At 40.9% G+C, this 13107-nt stretch overlaps 6 protein-coding genes and 6 non-coding genes across 12 annotated transcripts; 5 read left to right on the forward strand and 7 right to left on the reverse strand.

The window, feature by feature from the left end:
- Positions 1–1610: 1610 nt before the first annotated feature.
- Trnaa-agc lies at positions 1611–1683 on the reverse strand. The gene has a single exon. It is a non-coding gene; the product is annotated as a tRNA-Ala (tRNA).
- Positions 1684–1928: 245 nt separating this feature from the next.
- On the forward strand, positions 1929–2982 carry LOC6727675 (postacrosomal sheath WW domain-binding protein). The gene has a single exon (XM_002103004.3). The coding sequence runs from the start codon at positions 2163–2165 to the stop codon at positions 2751–2753; it is 591 nt and encodes a 196-aa protein (XP_002103040.1). The 5' UTR covers positions 1929–2162; the 3' UTR covers positions 2754–2982.
- Positions 2983–4039: 1057 nt separating this feature from the next.
- Positions 4040–4112, forward strand: Trnaa-agc. The gene has a single exon. It is a non-coding gene; the product is annotated as a tRNA-Ala (tRNA).
- Positions 4113–4228: 116 nt separating this feature from the next.
- Trnap-ugg lies at positions 4229–4300 on the reverse strand. Its single transcript has one exon. It is a non-coding gene; the product is annotated as a tRNA-Pro (tRNA).
- A 151-nt stretch (positions 4301–4451) lies between these two features.
- Trnaa-agc lies at positions 4452–4524 on the reverse strand. Its single transcript has one exon. It is a non-coding gene; the product is annotated as a tRNA-Ala (tRNA).
- Positions 4525–4588: 64 nt separating this feature from the next.
- On the reverse strand, positions 4589–5206 carry LOC6727677 (glycine-rich cell wall structural protein). The gene is made up of 2 exons (XM_002103005.4): positions 5109–5206; positions 4589–5043 (listed from the first exon to the last, which is right to left on the reverse strand). The coding sequence occupies exons 1-2, from the start codon at positions 5127–5129 to the stop codon at positions 4651–4653; spliced, it is 414 nt and encodes a 137-aa protein (XP_002103041.1). The 5' UTR covers positions 5130–5206; the 3' UTR covers positions 4589–4650.
- Positions 5207–5346: 140 nt separating this feature from the next.
- Positions 5347–5962, forward strand: LOC6727678 (protein FAM98B). The gene is made up of 2 exons (XM_002103006.4): positions 5347–5500; positions 5556–5962. The coding sequence occupies exons 1-2, from the start codon at positions 5486–5488 to the stop codon at positions 5934–5936; spliced, it is 396 nt and encodes a 131-aa protein (XP_002103042.1). The 5' UTR covers positions 5347–5485; the 3' UTR covers positions 5937–5962.
- A 117-nt stretch (positions 5963–6079) lies between these two features.
- Trnap-ugg lies at positions 6080–6151 on the forward strand. Its single transcript has one exon. It is a non-coding gene; the product is annotated as a tRNA-Pro (tRNA).
- Positions 6152–6324: 173 nt separating this feature from the next.
- Positions 6325–6397, reverse strand: Trnav-cac. Its single transcript has one exon. It is a non-coding gene; the product is annotated as a tRNA-Val (tRNA).
- A 2367-nt stretch (positions 6398–8764) lies between these two features.
- On the reverse strand, positions 8765–10050 carry LOC6727681 (keratin-3, type I cytoskeletal 51 kDa). The gene is made up of 2 exons (XM_002103007.4): positions 9711–10050; positions 8765–9328 (listed from the first exon to the last, which is right to left on the reverse strand). Exons 1-2 carry the CDS (start codon positions 9720–9722, stop codon positions 8879–8881), a joined length of 462 nt encoding a protein of 153 aa, XP_002103043.1. The 5' UTR covers positions 9723–10050; the 3' UTR covers positions 8765–8878.
- A 288-nt stretch (positions 10051–10338) lies between these two features.
- On the reverse strand, positions 10339–10867 carry LOC6727682 (neuropeptide-like protein 31). Its single transcript, XM_002103008.3, has 2 exons — positions 10839–10867; positions 10339–10768 (listed from the first exon to the last, which is right to left on the reverse strand). The coding sequence occupies exons 1-2, from the start codon at positions 10842–10844 to the stop codon at positions 10451–10453; spliced, it is 324 nt and encodes a 107-aa protein (XP_002103044.3). The 5' UTR covers positions 10845–10867; the 3' UTR covers positions 10339–10450.
- Positions 10868–12249: 1382 nt separating this feature from the next.
- LOC6740493 (pupal cuticle protein Edg-91) lies at positions 12250–12919 on the forward strand. Its single transcript, XM_002077292.4, has 2 exons — positions 12250–12329; positions 12393–12919. The coding sequence occupies exons 1-2, from the start codon at positions 12306–12308 to the stop codon at positions 12846–12848; spliced, it is 480 nt and encodes a 159-aa protein (XP_002077328.2). The 5' UTR covers positions 12250–12305; the 3' UTR covers positions 12849–12919.
- The last annotated feature ends 188 nt before the right edge of the window (positions 12920–13107 follow it).

Raw genomic sequence — 13107 nt, forward strand, 5'->3', positions numbered from 1 at the left:
TCGCTTTTCTGGATAAAGGGGTCTCCCTGCAATTAGCCGGCAGTCAGCTTATTTGTTTCAATTTATTTACATGCACTCGGCTCTGGCTTATCTTGCTTTTTTATACACAAACGCACTCAAGCCCACCGATAACTCCGGGCCATATAATTATGTAACAATGGAGGGAAAAACAAACTTCTGACAAGCCGAACAATGGTATATTATATTTATAAATTTAATTTGCAGCGTCCTTTTTGCTTGTAAATCGGATACAGCAATGTCCTCTTCTAATTTCCTGACGAGAATTAATATCTATCTGGTCGTCTGCTGTGGGACTTCACTTATCGGATACAAAAGTTAGTTGAACGATTCCCCTTTGATGATCTCAAAGTTTGCCCATCTCCACTAAAATATCCCCCTAATATTTGCCCAGACGATATAAGCTCAGTTTCTGGGCCCCAACAACATGTGTTCAAACATATATCATTCGCAATGCTCTAACGCCCACCCCAAAAAAAAGAGCTGATCCAAGCCTCATCGTCACCCGAGATTTTTAGCAATTGTCAGCAATTTTCTCAATGGACAGGACAGTCCAGAAACTATCTCACAAAACCACTAAGCAAATGTCCCTCGTCCAGGACGATGTGTGCTGTGTATTTTTCTGATTATCCTGGACGGTCAGTTCGGCCAGAGTCGCACACAGTGGGCGTGTACATAGCTGAGGCATTAACATAATTTATGTGGTTCCGCCGGATTTGGCATTGTCGTAAAAAAGGACACTCCATTGTCCGTTTCGAGCTTCGATAACAAAGGCAAAGCCCGGTCGAGGATTGTGGTTTTTATTGTTTTGATGGCAACAAAGTTTGTGGAAAGTTTCCCTAGACTCTAATTTCGTTTGTAGTTTTTCTGTTGACTTTGCGTATTTTTTTAATTAAATGAATTTCGGGTTGGAGAAATCAAATAGTTGCCAGCTAATCTATGCAGCCATAACTCATATTTTGAAAGAATATCTGGTCGGGGTGTATGAAGTTCATGGTCCGTAAAAACGTGCGAAATTTTCACGGGCGCGTGAATTTTCACAGCCCTTGGTGGTTCTTGTTTTTGTTTTTCCAGACACGGACGTGCGCCTCCTCCTTTTTTTACCTCTTACTGATTGTTGTCACCTGTTTTTTGCACACTTTATTCGCAGGCCACCCGCTAAAAGTTGGGTATGCGGGCATGGCTCAGAAGTTGGTGCTTTTCCTGATTCAATGAGTATAGAGTTCTTGGGCAGCTCAGCCTTACAGGGTGTTTAGGCGTCGCATTATCTTCAACTACTTAAAATGTTAGTACACCTGGCACGCAGAACTCATAACTCAAAACGGTTTTTGTTGCCCTCACAAAAGTATGTAATGCGGCAAAATAAAATCAAGCAGCAAAAGTCAAAAACTTCGAGTTTTTCTGTACATTTAATAATGAAAGATTGCTCGTACGTGCGTCTTGCGAGTATTTACGTGGGAAAGGAGAAAATTTGTAAGGATGCATACCTAGGAAATCACTGCCACTTCTGTCTAACAATATTTTTATTTTACCTATTTTTAAATATCTCTTAACCACTATGAAAATCTGGAAACATAAAAAAATAATCACTCTGGAGATGCGGGGCATCGATCCCCGTACCTCTCACATGCTAAGCGAGCGCTCTACCATCTGAGCTACATCCCCGATGTGAGCGCCATTCTCTATTTTGGACTCCATGTATGAAGTATTAGTGGTTTAGCTTTTTATTTAAATACATTTGGTATTGTTTGCTTTAGTTTTAATTTTATCAAAAGTTATTTTGGGCTTTCATATAAATGTTACCATTTATAGGATATACATATATATGTCAACATCTAGAATAATTGCCTAAAGAAGAAAATCGTTTTATATAATTTTTTTCAAATACCTGTATCTGTTTAATTTAAGATACAAATTTTAAGGTATGCATTTTAATACTTGTACAAATTTTCGTAACTAGGGCAGCCTTGAATGCTTTTGTATTAATAAAATTTCACGGTTTGTTCGCTTTGCCGAAGTTACAGCACTTGAATGTTCATTACAAGGCCCATTAGGCAGCCTGTCTTCGTGGGACTCACTGAGTTGGAGTTGAGATCGGACGCAAAGTAGTCCACCTACAGATTTCAGCAGATGCAGTTGGGAAAATGACAGTGCTCCAGATTTTATTTTTGCTGATCCTGGTCAACAGCAATGGATCTCAGAAAACCGACTTGGATGTGGATGAGGACCCAGATCATTCAGGACCAGAGCCCATCGATGGACGATCGTTTTTCTTTCTGGGCACTTTGTTTCGTCGCTGGCGTAACCGCTGGATGGCCTATCACAATCCGGATCCCATATTCGCCGGCCCCGCCTATCCCATATCTGGTTATTACAATTGTCCTGTATATGGCTGCAACCCGGCGGCTATTGGTCCTCAACCAGGTTACTACGCTACACCTGCAGGATTTTACACCATGCCTCTGAATCAGCAGCAGGCTCAGGGGAACAGCAATGTCTATATCTATCAAAGTGATCAAAATTCCGCGACGTCTGGAAGTCCCATGGGCTATGGGTATCTGAGTGGGGCTTCACCGATACGACCAGCTCCGCCTTTCCCTCCACCACCACCTGGTATGCCGCCGCCCTCATCCGTTGGATCGGTACAGGCCAGCGCAGGTGGGTATTCTGGACCAGGAGCAGGATCTGGACAACGGCCAGGACCGTTTCCAATACCCTTACCCCAGCTGGGATGAATGGGAAAACAAGTGGCCGGAGGAAGCGCTCGCCCAAGTAAACAGAGCAGACAAAGTAAAAGAAAACAATACAATTTTAATTGAAATGTGTGCGTCAAAAAAAGTTAAGTGAAAAGAGATAAAATTAAGTTTTCGAATCCGAAAAATGTTTTGCACTCAAAAACCGCAATCTATTGCTTAAACTAAGACAAGAAAACTCCAATATCCTACAAAATATATTATTTTAGTGCTTAGCAATGTTATTAAACAATTAAAAAAGTGTACCTAACTAATTTCGCTGTTTAATTAGAAAGACCTTAAAACTAAGTGTTTCTATTCCTTGGTATCAATAAATTTAAATGAAAACCGTTCATCTGTGCAATTAAAATCATTTTGTTTACATTACCAACTAGATTTCGAAAGTGGCTCAGCTCCCCGGAAAAATCGTCAAAAAGGGGTTACCCACGCACACACTCACACGTCCATTTATCCATTAACGCCAAAGGAAAAACTCCACAAGCAATCTGCATAAACAAACTCATCATCATCATCCTCACCAGCTGAAGGATGAGCTCGGGGTTCCGGACGAGCAAAACCGAGCTACGATGCTCCGGCATTTGTTTTGATTCCATCATAAACCATAAGATAGCTGCAGACGAGGATGGCTGATGAAGTGGTTGCAAGCTGCCCAAGGAGCTGGGGAGAGATTCAATTGTTTGGCAAATAAATGCCCGGCAGCATAATGGATGGCCATCCATTGGCCTGGTCAGCTCCATGTCCGCTCCTGTTATTATTTTTATATAACTTGCGAAAATAATAATAGAGCTTGCCCATGCCCAAGGGCGTGGCAGAAGCAAACAACCATGCGACAGTTGAATAAACAGAAGTGTGAAAGTGCAGATAGTGAAGGGATCTGGCCACCGGAATCTGCTTTTCCACATATTGAGGCGTTGGTTGACTCCTGTCCGATGCTCTCCGTCTTCATATGCATTCGTCCTGGAGTTTATTTATGTTTGTTTTAGGACAATAAGAATAAGCAAGTGGGATGACTCCAGACTCAATTGACAGGTGTTTGTGCTTTCTTTCGGACAACTTTCACTGACCGGAAACGGAAATGAAATGCATACGTAAATTTAAAAGAGCCCACATCGCTCAATTCTTATCTACTTTCAAGCATTCAAGGCTGAAACATGAACTTACGACCAAGAAACAAGTTATGTGGGCAATCACCAAATGAATTGACCAAAAGAAATAAATTTGAACAGCTACCCTGCGTATTTAGGTATTTTGACACAAGCGTTAGCAACGGGGATGTAGCTCAGATGGTAGAGCGCTCGCTTAGCATGTGAGAGGTACGGGGATCGATGCCCCGCATCTCCAATTGGGAATAATTTTTGTTATCAACTTTTTTTTTATTTTAATTATGTTTTGCTTAGAAAAAATTTAAAATATATTTAATTAAAAAATATTTTATTTTTTTCCCAAAAAGTTCGTACGGGCTCAACCGGGATTTGAACCCGGGACCTCTCGCACCCAAAGCGAGAATCATACCCCTAGACCATTGAGCCGCTTGTCCGCTGGGCTGATAATTGCACCTTTTACCTTATGTGGCTACGCAAACAAAAGCACTTTTGTAATTAAACAAGCAAAACCGCTTTAATTAAGAAAAACAGAAAAGAAATATTTGTTTGGGAAAAAGAAAAAATAAGACTTTTAAACTGGAGATGCGGGGCATCGATCCCCGTACCTCTCACATGCTAAGCGAGCGCTCTACCATCTGAGCTACATCCCCTTATGCCAAATGGTCACCGAAAATAAGAAAATGCCGGACTTGTCTTTGTCATGAATTTTAATTTAATGGTCAATGTCAACAACTTATAAATCAAATAATACTTTTGGAGGTCCCAAAATTGTGGTCTTAGCCATAATATCCACCGTATGGATTGCCGTAGCCGCCACCGAAGCCGCCGCCAAAGCCACCTGGATAACCACCAGGAAGACCGCCGGCATATCCGCCTCCTCCAATTGGGTATCCACCGCCGAATCCGCCTCCATATGCGGGAACTGGCACTGGGTAGGGCTGTGGTTGCGGACGATTGCCACCCAAAAGGCCGCCCAACAAATTTCCGAAGAGTCCTCCTCCGCCACCGCCGCCTCCAAGGAGTCCTCCTCCGCCACCGAGGAGATTTCCAAGGATACGATTGTCTACTTGCCCACCAGTTGGCTGAGCTCCAGTTCCCGGCGAAGGGCGCTGCTGTGGATACTCATATTGAGCGTATGAACAAGCGCAAAGCGAAAGGAGCACCACCAGCTAAGAGAAGGAAAACCAATCTATTAGAAATCATTTGATCTTCTGTACAATAAGCCACTACTCACCGAACAGCTAATCTTGACCATGTTTCTAGTTCGTCTTAAATGTGACTGACTTGCTTAGCCACCGATTGTTTCAGTTTTTATAGCAATGTTCTTAAAAACCTACGCCCACATTACTCCGGAACACGACCAAAAGGCGACCTTCAACCCATCTTAACTTAACCGACTTCAATGTTTTTCACACGGTTTCTTATATTTTGCTGTTAGTTGCTGCGACTAAGTTTTGGCACAATAAAAATTGATAGGTTCGATAAACTGGTTATGGATCAAGTTTTCGCAAGTTCTTTGAACTATGCAAGAAAAGGAAGTTCAGGAAGTGCTGGACATTGCTATAAATACGGCCGTTCTAAACTTGGCAACGCTTAGATCCAATAGAGAACATGAGGCAAAACAAGGTGAGTGTGTAACTTTTATATCTGCACTTCAGATGACATGATTTTTCATTCGCAGATAACGATTTTGGGTCTGGCCCTGCTGCTTTGCTTTGCGCTTGCACACTCACATGGTTTTGGTGGAAAGCTTGGAGGAGGCTACGCCCCTGTCTACAACAACTTTGTCCCATATCCAGTTGCCCAACCGATCCCAGTGGCCCAACCTGTTCCAGTTCCCGTGGCTATTCCTCAACCAATTCCAGTCCCAGTCCCGCAACCAGTAGTTATTCCCATCAAACACGGATGGAAGGGCGGTCTAGGTCTAGGTGGATTTGGCGGAGGTTATGGCGGCGGTTTCGGAGGCTACCAGAACTTTGCCTCTGCCTCCTCTTTTAGCTCTGCCAGTTCATTTGGGGGCGGCTATGGCGGATTGGGCGGTGGCATCTTTAGGAGGCGCTGAGAGTATTGTTCTATGTTTATTAAATATATATTTTAGATTGTTATATCAAAGAAATTATTTTTGTTTGCCTTTAAATGCTTACTCAAGAAAATGCTTTGCTCTGCCTAGTTCGAAAGTGGCGAACAGCTGTCAACTCTTTATGAGGCTCAATGGTCTAGGGGTATGATTCTCGCTTTGGGTGCGAGAGGTCCCGGGTTCAAATCCCGGTTGAGCCCAGCTGTATTACTTTTTTTTTTAACTTTTTCTTGGCAAATTGTCGTGAAAATTAAAGAAAATATTTAAGCTATAGAAAGTAAATGGCTTAACTTGGTACTTTTCTATAGCATCTTTTTTTGTTTTGAACCATAAATTTCACTGAAATTTCATTCAAAATGTAAAAAAGACAATTTGTTTTCGCCCGGGTTCGAACCGGGGACCTTGTGCGTGTGAAGCACACGTGATAACCACTACACTACGAAAACGTAATAAAACATTTAGTTTAGGCTAACAGTATATCGGATTGCGTTCACAGAACACAAAAAGGACTAACCCGCACGACCTTAGTTTCCTGGAGGACTATTTGCTTATGTTTAAATTTTATTAAATTGTTAAGAATTGAGAAAAACATTTTTCAACGGCAGTTTAACTTATTCTTCTGTTCTTTCCAAAGCAGCTGCTTAGATTTATTTTATTATTTACAACATGAAGGAAAACGATTTGGAAGGCCGAATAACACTTTTAAAGTTGTCCTATGGATTTACTATTACCAACATTAACCTTCAATGATATAACATGAAATAATCGGTGGCGCCATCTATGTTTTAATTGGTGAACTCATTTCCTCTATGTTTGGCAGTTCGTAGATGGCGTCAAAATGTAAAATGACATTATAATAATGTCTAATGTCTTTGGTTGGAGAAGAGGCTAAGACCAAATACACTAGAATATTCTAGTGCCTTTGCTAAGACGCTGTTTGCTGTGTTTTTTGACACTTCGCGTACGAGGTAAAAGTGACAAATAGTGGGAAAGTCTCGATTACTTGTATGCCTTCATTTTTCTCTTCCTTACTAACATATAAGATCAAAAAAGTTCAAAAGTATTTACATAATGTACGCTTTTATGATTCTATAAACCTTAAAAACTCTTTTACCTAACTGAATTGCTTAATTCTCTGAAAGAAAATAAACTGTTTTTCTTTTATTTGTTTTTATAAGGAGTTATTTTTCAGTGCATTCAAATATATTTCAAGCACTCACCGCTAGGTGGTGCCTCATCTGAGTGGAATATTAAAGCATGAGAAAAACAGCAGCCCGATAAAATGACTAATAAATAAATGTATCAGCTTGGGCTTTCTGTGTTCTAGTCTGTGATTAAAAGATTTTTTTTTCCAAGAGTAAAATGTGTAAATTCCCAATTATAACAACATCTCAAAAAAAGGAGAAGCACAAAAAGAAAAAATTACAAGCCTGATATTACTCACAAGAACTCACTTACAAGAACTCACCGCTAGGTGGTGCCTCATTTGACACTTACATTCAATACACATCTTACATTTTACATAACGTAGATGTCGCTACGCAAAAGTAGACGCAATACATTGTGTAAAATTTTAAGCTTCTAAATGAAAAAAAAAAATATAAAAAACCCCGACAAATTATAAGTGCGAAGCTAAATAAATGTATCGTTTGAAACGACGGCGATATTATTAATAATGCAGCACAATCGCCATGGACACAGAAATTTCGACATGATGACGAGACTGTGGATCCAACTGAATTTGAGTATTCTGCAGTTGTGAATCATTTTCAAATTCAATATCCATTGGCTCAATCGATGTCGATTGGTGAGCCTCATCGACATCCATGGGTTCTACCAGTTGGACTCGTCTAGAACGTCGCATAAGTCGTTTGTTTGATACCAAGCTTTTGCGCCTGGATCGCAGAGTAGATGACATAGCCCTCATAGCCCTCATTGTATCTTTGTACTATATATATAGTTTGTATAAAATTTCCAGTGGTCTGTGCTCCGGCGACAGCTCGAAATCTCCGCTCAATATTTTTTTGTACTATATATAAGTTTGTATTAAAATCCAAATTTTGTTGCGGTCCCAGCTCGAGGCCTCTCGCTAAATAAATTGCGTTCAAACTTTCGTTTTACTATATTAATAGTTTTCATAAAAATCCAGAGGCTAGCTCCGGCCACAATTGATGCCTCCCGCTCAACAATATTTATTTATACTGTATATATAGTTAACATGAAAATCTAAGGGCCTGTCGGCGGCCCCACAGGCCAGAAGAACAGCTCGAGATTTTTGCCTCGGTGCACCGCGGTTAGCAGTGTTGACTCAGCCGGGTATGGCAACGCGGGGGGGTACTTTAAAAAAACTTATATTTAAGCGTCCGATAGCAGAACCAGCACTTGAGAAATATAGCCATAGTGACATCATACTAGCCGGATTAGGTCGGGTTCAAGTGGAGAACTATGCGCGAAGCGGTCTCCCCCTGTTGTGGATCAGCTGGCTGAAGTGTAGCTTTATTAAACGAGCCAGAGGCTGTAGATTCAAATCCCACAAACGACACAATTTTGTTTTCCAGAATCCGCTTTAAGCTCTGATGAATGAAATGTAGACTGTTTTTAAGTACAGTGGCTTCTTCGCTTTTTTCACAGGCAAACTCCATTGTGGGATGTATCAATCTAAAAACACATCTAAATAATTTAAATTTAATTCTAAAAAATTCAACATTTTTTTATTTTACCATTTGCTCGTGGAAGAAATACACGAAGTTTGCTACATCGAATTCATTTAAAATGTTATTTTATTGAGCTAATAAGTGAAAACACAGTTGCGAACGGTTTATAACTACATTTTTATTACTGGCGTAAATGAACAAATGAATTACATCTAAATAAAATTACTGTTTGATTCTGATGGCTAGGAAATGAATAATCACTAATAATCACTTTTACCACTGGCCGCCCCCACCACCGTAACTGGATCCTTCACTGTGGTGGCTTTCGTGGTACTCATGGTGTTCGTATCCGCTGCTCCTTCCGTATCCTCCGCCATATCCTCCACCGTATCCTCCTCCGTATCCTCCGCCATATCCTCCGCCATATCCTCCGCCATATCCTCCTCCATAGCCTCCTCCAACACCACCTGCCAGACCTCCAGCATGGCTTTTTAATCCGGCTAATCCTGCGCCCAATTTAGCGCCAACCGCCGCACCGAGTCCAAATCCGGCTGCTCCACCCACCAATCCGCTTTTTAGGCCCAGCAACTTGGGAGTGCGAACCTTGAGACCCACAAATCCGGCATGGGGTCCCTTAAAGGCTAGTAACTTAACTTTTCCAGCAGACGATTCATCCAGGTTGATGAGAAAACAAATTCCCAGGAATAGTAATAAAGGTGTACGCTGCAATTCGAATAATGAAAAGAATAATTTAATACGATTTCAAAATATATTGCACCAGTACTAAATACTAATATTAATTAGACGATATTCTTTTTGTACTATTAATCTTTTAGAGCAGTCAATAATTGCCAACGACATAAATAATTCGCAATACTCTTGATATTCCTCAATAACCCTCTTCGTTGATTTTTACGATCTTTTATTTCAATTCGATTTTTAAGCTTTAGAAATAAATTATAAACACTTTATGGTATTACTCCTAAATAAAATTTAAGGTAGAACAAGTATGTATTATTTGGTTTTGCTTTTTTATTATTTATAAACACTTCCTAGCAACACATGCTGTATCTATAGTTCAAATCCATCACAATCCATCACTTACAATTATTTGCATTTTGCCTTTTAAAAGTGGCCTAAACGCAACTTTAATTGATAAAATCTGTTTTGGAAACAACACAGGTCTTTTAATGTTTTAAAACGATTATATCTTGTGGTAAAAACTTCAAGTTCAACTGTGTGGGACGATGACGAAGCTTGTATCTTGGCTTGGACTTGGACAACGACGCGTGATCAATTGAAGCGGCTGCGCGTCAGTCGACGTGTTTTTATCTCGCAGATGCTTTTTTCTGTTTCTGAGCGATTCGAAGCGCCCTTATGCAATCAGCCGTTGAAGAGGTCTTGTTTGTCTGGGCTTTTGTTGTTGTCGCCGATGTGAACTTCAGGCTATGGTTTATATTTGCCTTATGCATGCGATTTGCCCCTGAAAATTTCAGGTTTTTTGAGAGCAACAAGAGTAAAGTTGGGCATGAGAAAAGAAATGTAAAAATAAATGAGCTGAAAACCAATGAATGTCAATGGAAAACGTGCAATACATTTTGCTAGCTTAGAAACTAAAAAAAATCTAGATACAAATCTCAGAAATATCTTCTATTACTGAATGTATGATCTGCATTTAAATTAAATGTGTTAGCAAACATGCAAATAGAAAACTTAATGCACACTTGGGTGAATCACGTTGGGTATTTTCGATTTATTGACCTCCATCACATTAAAAGCCAAATAAAGAAATCAAACAAAACAGGGGCAGAAATTTCCAGCAGCTACGAGTAGTTTTTTCCCAACTCATCTGCCGAATGGGTAACCGCCGTAGTAGCCAGAAGATCCGTAGTTGTTGTAGTTGCTGAACTGGTTGTACTGCTGCCGATAGCCTCCACCGTATCCTCCGCCAAATCCTCCGTATCCTCCATATCCCCCGTATCCTGGGTATCCGAATCCTTGATATCCTCCCGCACTGCTGCTCGCTGCGGCACTGGCAGAGGCGGAGGCATAGCTTCCTCCATATCCTCCGTATCCTCCATATGGTGCGAATCCATATCCAAACTGGGGGGCACTCAAAGCTCCGGCCAGCAGGCAGCACAACAGGAAAGACAATGATAAGTACTGCAAAGATTTCAAAAAATTTCAAATTAACGATTTAGTCCGAGCACCTAAAACTTTATTGTACTCCCACCTTCATGGCTGGCAAACAACTCAATGGCAACTGATTAAAATTTGCCATTCTTATAGTCGCCGAAAAACGGAAGTAAAGTTCGCAGCAATTACAGTAATGAGTTTTATCATAATTATAGAACAAATGCGAGACCATAATCATTAGTACAGAGCCACATAGACAACTTAGCATATGGTAAATACTTACTGTGGTTCATTAACCTCAATCAAGCGCAACAGGCTAAATTTCTTTGGTTACAAATTACTAGAGCTAACTATAAATGTAATATTTATATTAACATTTAAATAATTTAATGAAATTGAAGAATAGATGTTTTGTTGCAGGGCTCGTCTACTTTCTTAAGATCCTCATTGAAATTTATAGCAAATTTGCGAAACTTACTTACTTAACTAAAGAATATTTATAACAATAGCATGTTGTTAGATATCTACGCTGTCATCGCATCTAACTATAATTTCCTGACTGACTAGTCAGGTTGGGGGATGGTCTCACTTTGGAAGGTTCGCTTACGTCAACTAGAGGTGAATAAACTGAAAGGGAAAGTGAGGGCGTGGCAATTGACCAGAATAAACAATAGAAGTTGGGCACTACAAACGTAGCTGACTCGTAGTTAGTCATATAGTTAGATCTGCCGGAATAGCTAAGGTAACAAGTGCTAATGAGCCAGACGAATGCGGGCCGGGCATATCAGTCATCCCGACCTGCTTCGTTGCACGTTCTTCGCTGAAGTTCGTTGTCTAAGTCATTTGTTTTGCATGCTAGTGGATTGCGATGATGTTCAATACCCTTATAACAAGCATTTGGGTTTAACCCTGCTATTGTAACCCACTAAAAGAAATATTTTATCAAAATGAATATAACTATAAAATTATTTTATATAACTCCTTTTATTCTGATATGAACTGGCTAAATTATTAGTTGAATTATTATTTATCAAGTCGTAATTTTTATAAATTATTCTCTTTACATTGAAATTTTTTAAAGATATTTTTAGTTTATTTTATTTATTTTATATTTTTAAATTGCAAGTCATCTATCGGTTACAGTGGAATATTATATTCGTATTTCAACATTTTCTGGTTGGTCTTGAAAATCGCCGTGTGATTGTAGTATGCGATCGCTTCAGTGATTATTTTTATTGGGTTTTCCACGATCTTGATCGGCCGGCAACTAAAGACAACCCTCAAAAAAAAAATGATAATTTAGTTTTGGGTCTGTGACTTCGAAAAATTAACGCGTTCTGAGGCCCAGTGGTGCACTGGTAGGCAAAGTATCTCTTGGGGGATTCCGAAGTTACGTCACAAACTGGTTTCGCTTTCGCCGTGTTTGTTCTGCAATTTGCGTAGAATCACTTAGCAATGCGTAGCGCGTACTTGAGCTTCTTGGCCAGATTGAAGCGGCGGTATAAAAGCGGTGGGCACTTCACAATTGCAATTTAGTTTCGTCCAAGAAGCGCTCGTTATCGCAATGGCTCTGGTTCGCGTGAGTTGTGTAAGTCCGGCTGCTATTTCCGCTCCGATTGGGATGCACTGAATCGATTTGGTTACCTTGCAGATGTTGGCCCTTTTGCTGATTGCCGGTCAAGGTCAGGCGGCACCGGTCAAGGCCGAAGGTCGCACCTTGGGCCTTCTGGGCGGTGGATTTGGTGGCAGTGTGGGCCTGAGTGCCGGCATCGGAGTGGGTGGTGGCCTGTACAGCGGTTTCGGAGGCGGTGGCTATCCTGGTGGCTATGCCAGTGGCTACCCAGGCGGCTATGGTGGTGGCTACTCAGGCTATAACGGCTACGGAGGCAGTGGATTCGGAGGTGGCTACTATCCAGGAGGAGGTTACTCCGGCTTTGGACACAGGCCGCATCACCACGGAGGATACTACCCGGGCGGTGGATCGTACTACAATCAGGGCGGATCCTATGGCGGCCACTACAGTCAGTCGCAGTACTCGAATGGATATTACGGAGGTGGTGGCTATGGAGGCGGTGCCTACGGAGGCAATGGCTTCTTTGGAAAGTAAAGATACCAAATCTTGCCACCGGGATAGTTAAGTACTTGTGATTGTAAAATAAACGAAAAAACATAACCAGATTTAGTAAGCTCAATTCAAGACACTTAAAATCCGGTTTTCCTGTTGGAAATATTGTCCTTGGCGCTGCCTTTGTGGTTATTCTCTCACTGACTTTTATGAAGCAGACGCGACGTGCATAAATTTAATGGCCAAAGATCCAAGATTTATGCGCAAGCCTGACTAATCCATCGTCTCGAAATTATCTGGG

This window comes from Drosophila simulans, chromosome 3R (assembly GCF_016746395.2).
Source record: "Drosophila simulans strain w501 chromosome 3R, Prin_Dsim_3.1, whole genome shotgun sequence".
In the NCBI taxonomy this organism is placed as follows: Eukaryota; Metazoa; Arthropoda; class Insecta; order Diptera; family Drosophilidae; genus Drosophila; species Drosophila simulans.

Coding starts and splice junctions, on each gene's coding strand:
- LOC6727675 (XM_002103004.3), top strand. CDS start 2,163: ATGACAGTGCTCCAGATTTTATTTTTGCTGATCCTGGTCAACAGCAAT.
- LOC6727677 (XM_002103005.4), bottom strand. CDS start 5,129: ATGGTCAAGATTAGCTGTTCG. Junction 5,044..5,108: donor TGGTCAAGATTAGCTGTTCG/GTGAGTAGTGGC, acceptor TCCTTCTCTTAG/CTGGTGGTGCTCCTTTCGCT.
- LOC6740493 (XM_002077292.4), top strand. CDS start 12,306: ATGGCTCTGGTTCGCGTGAGTTGT. Junction 12,330..12,392: donor CTCTGGTTCGCGTGAGTTGT/GTAAGTCCGGCT, acceptor GTTACCTTGCAG/ATGTTGGCCCTTTTGCTGAT.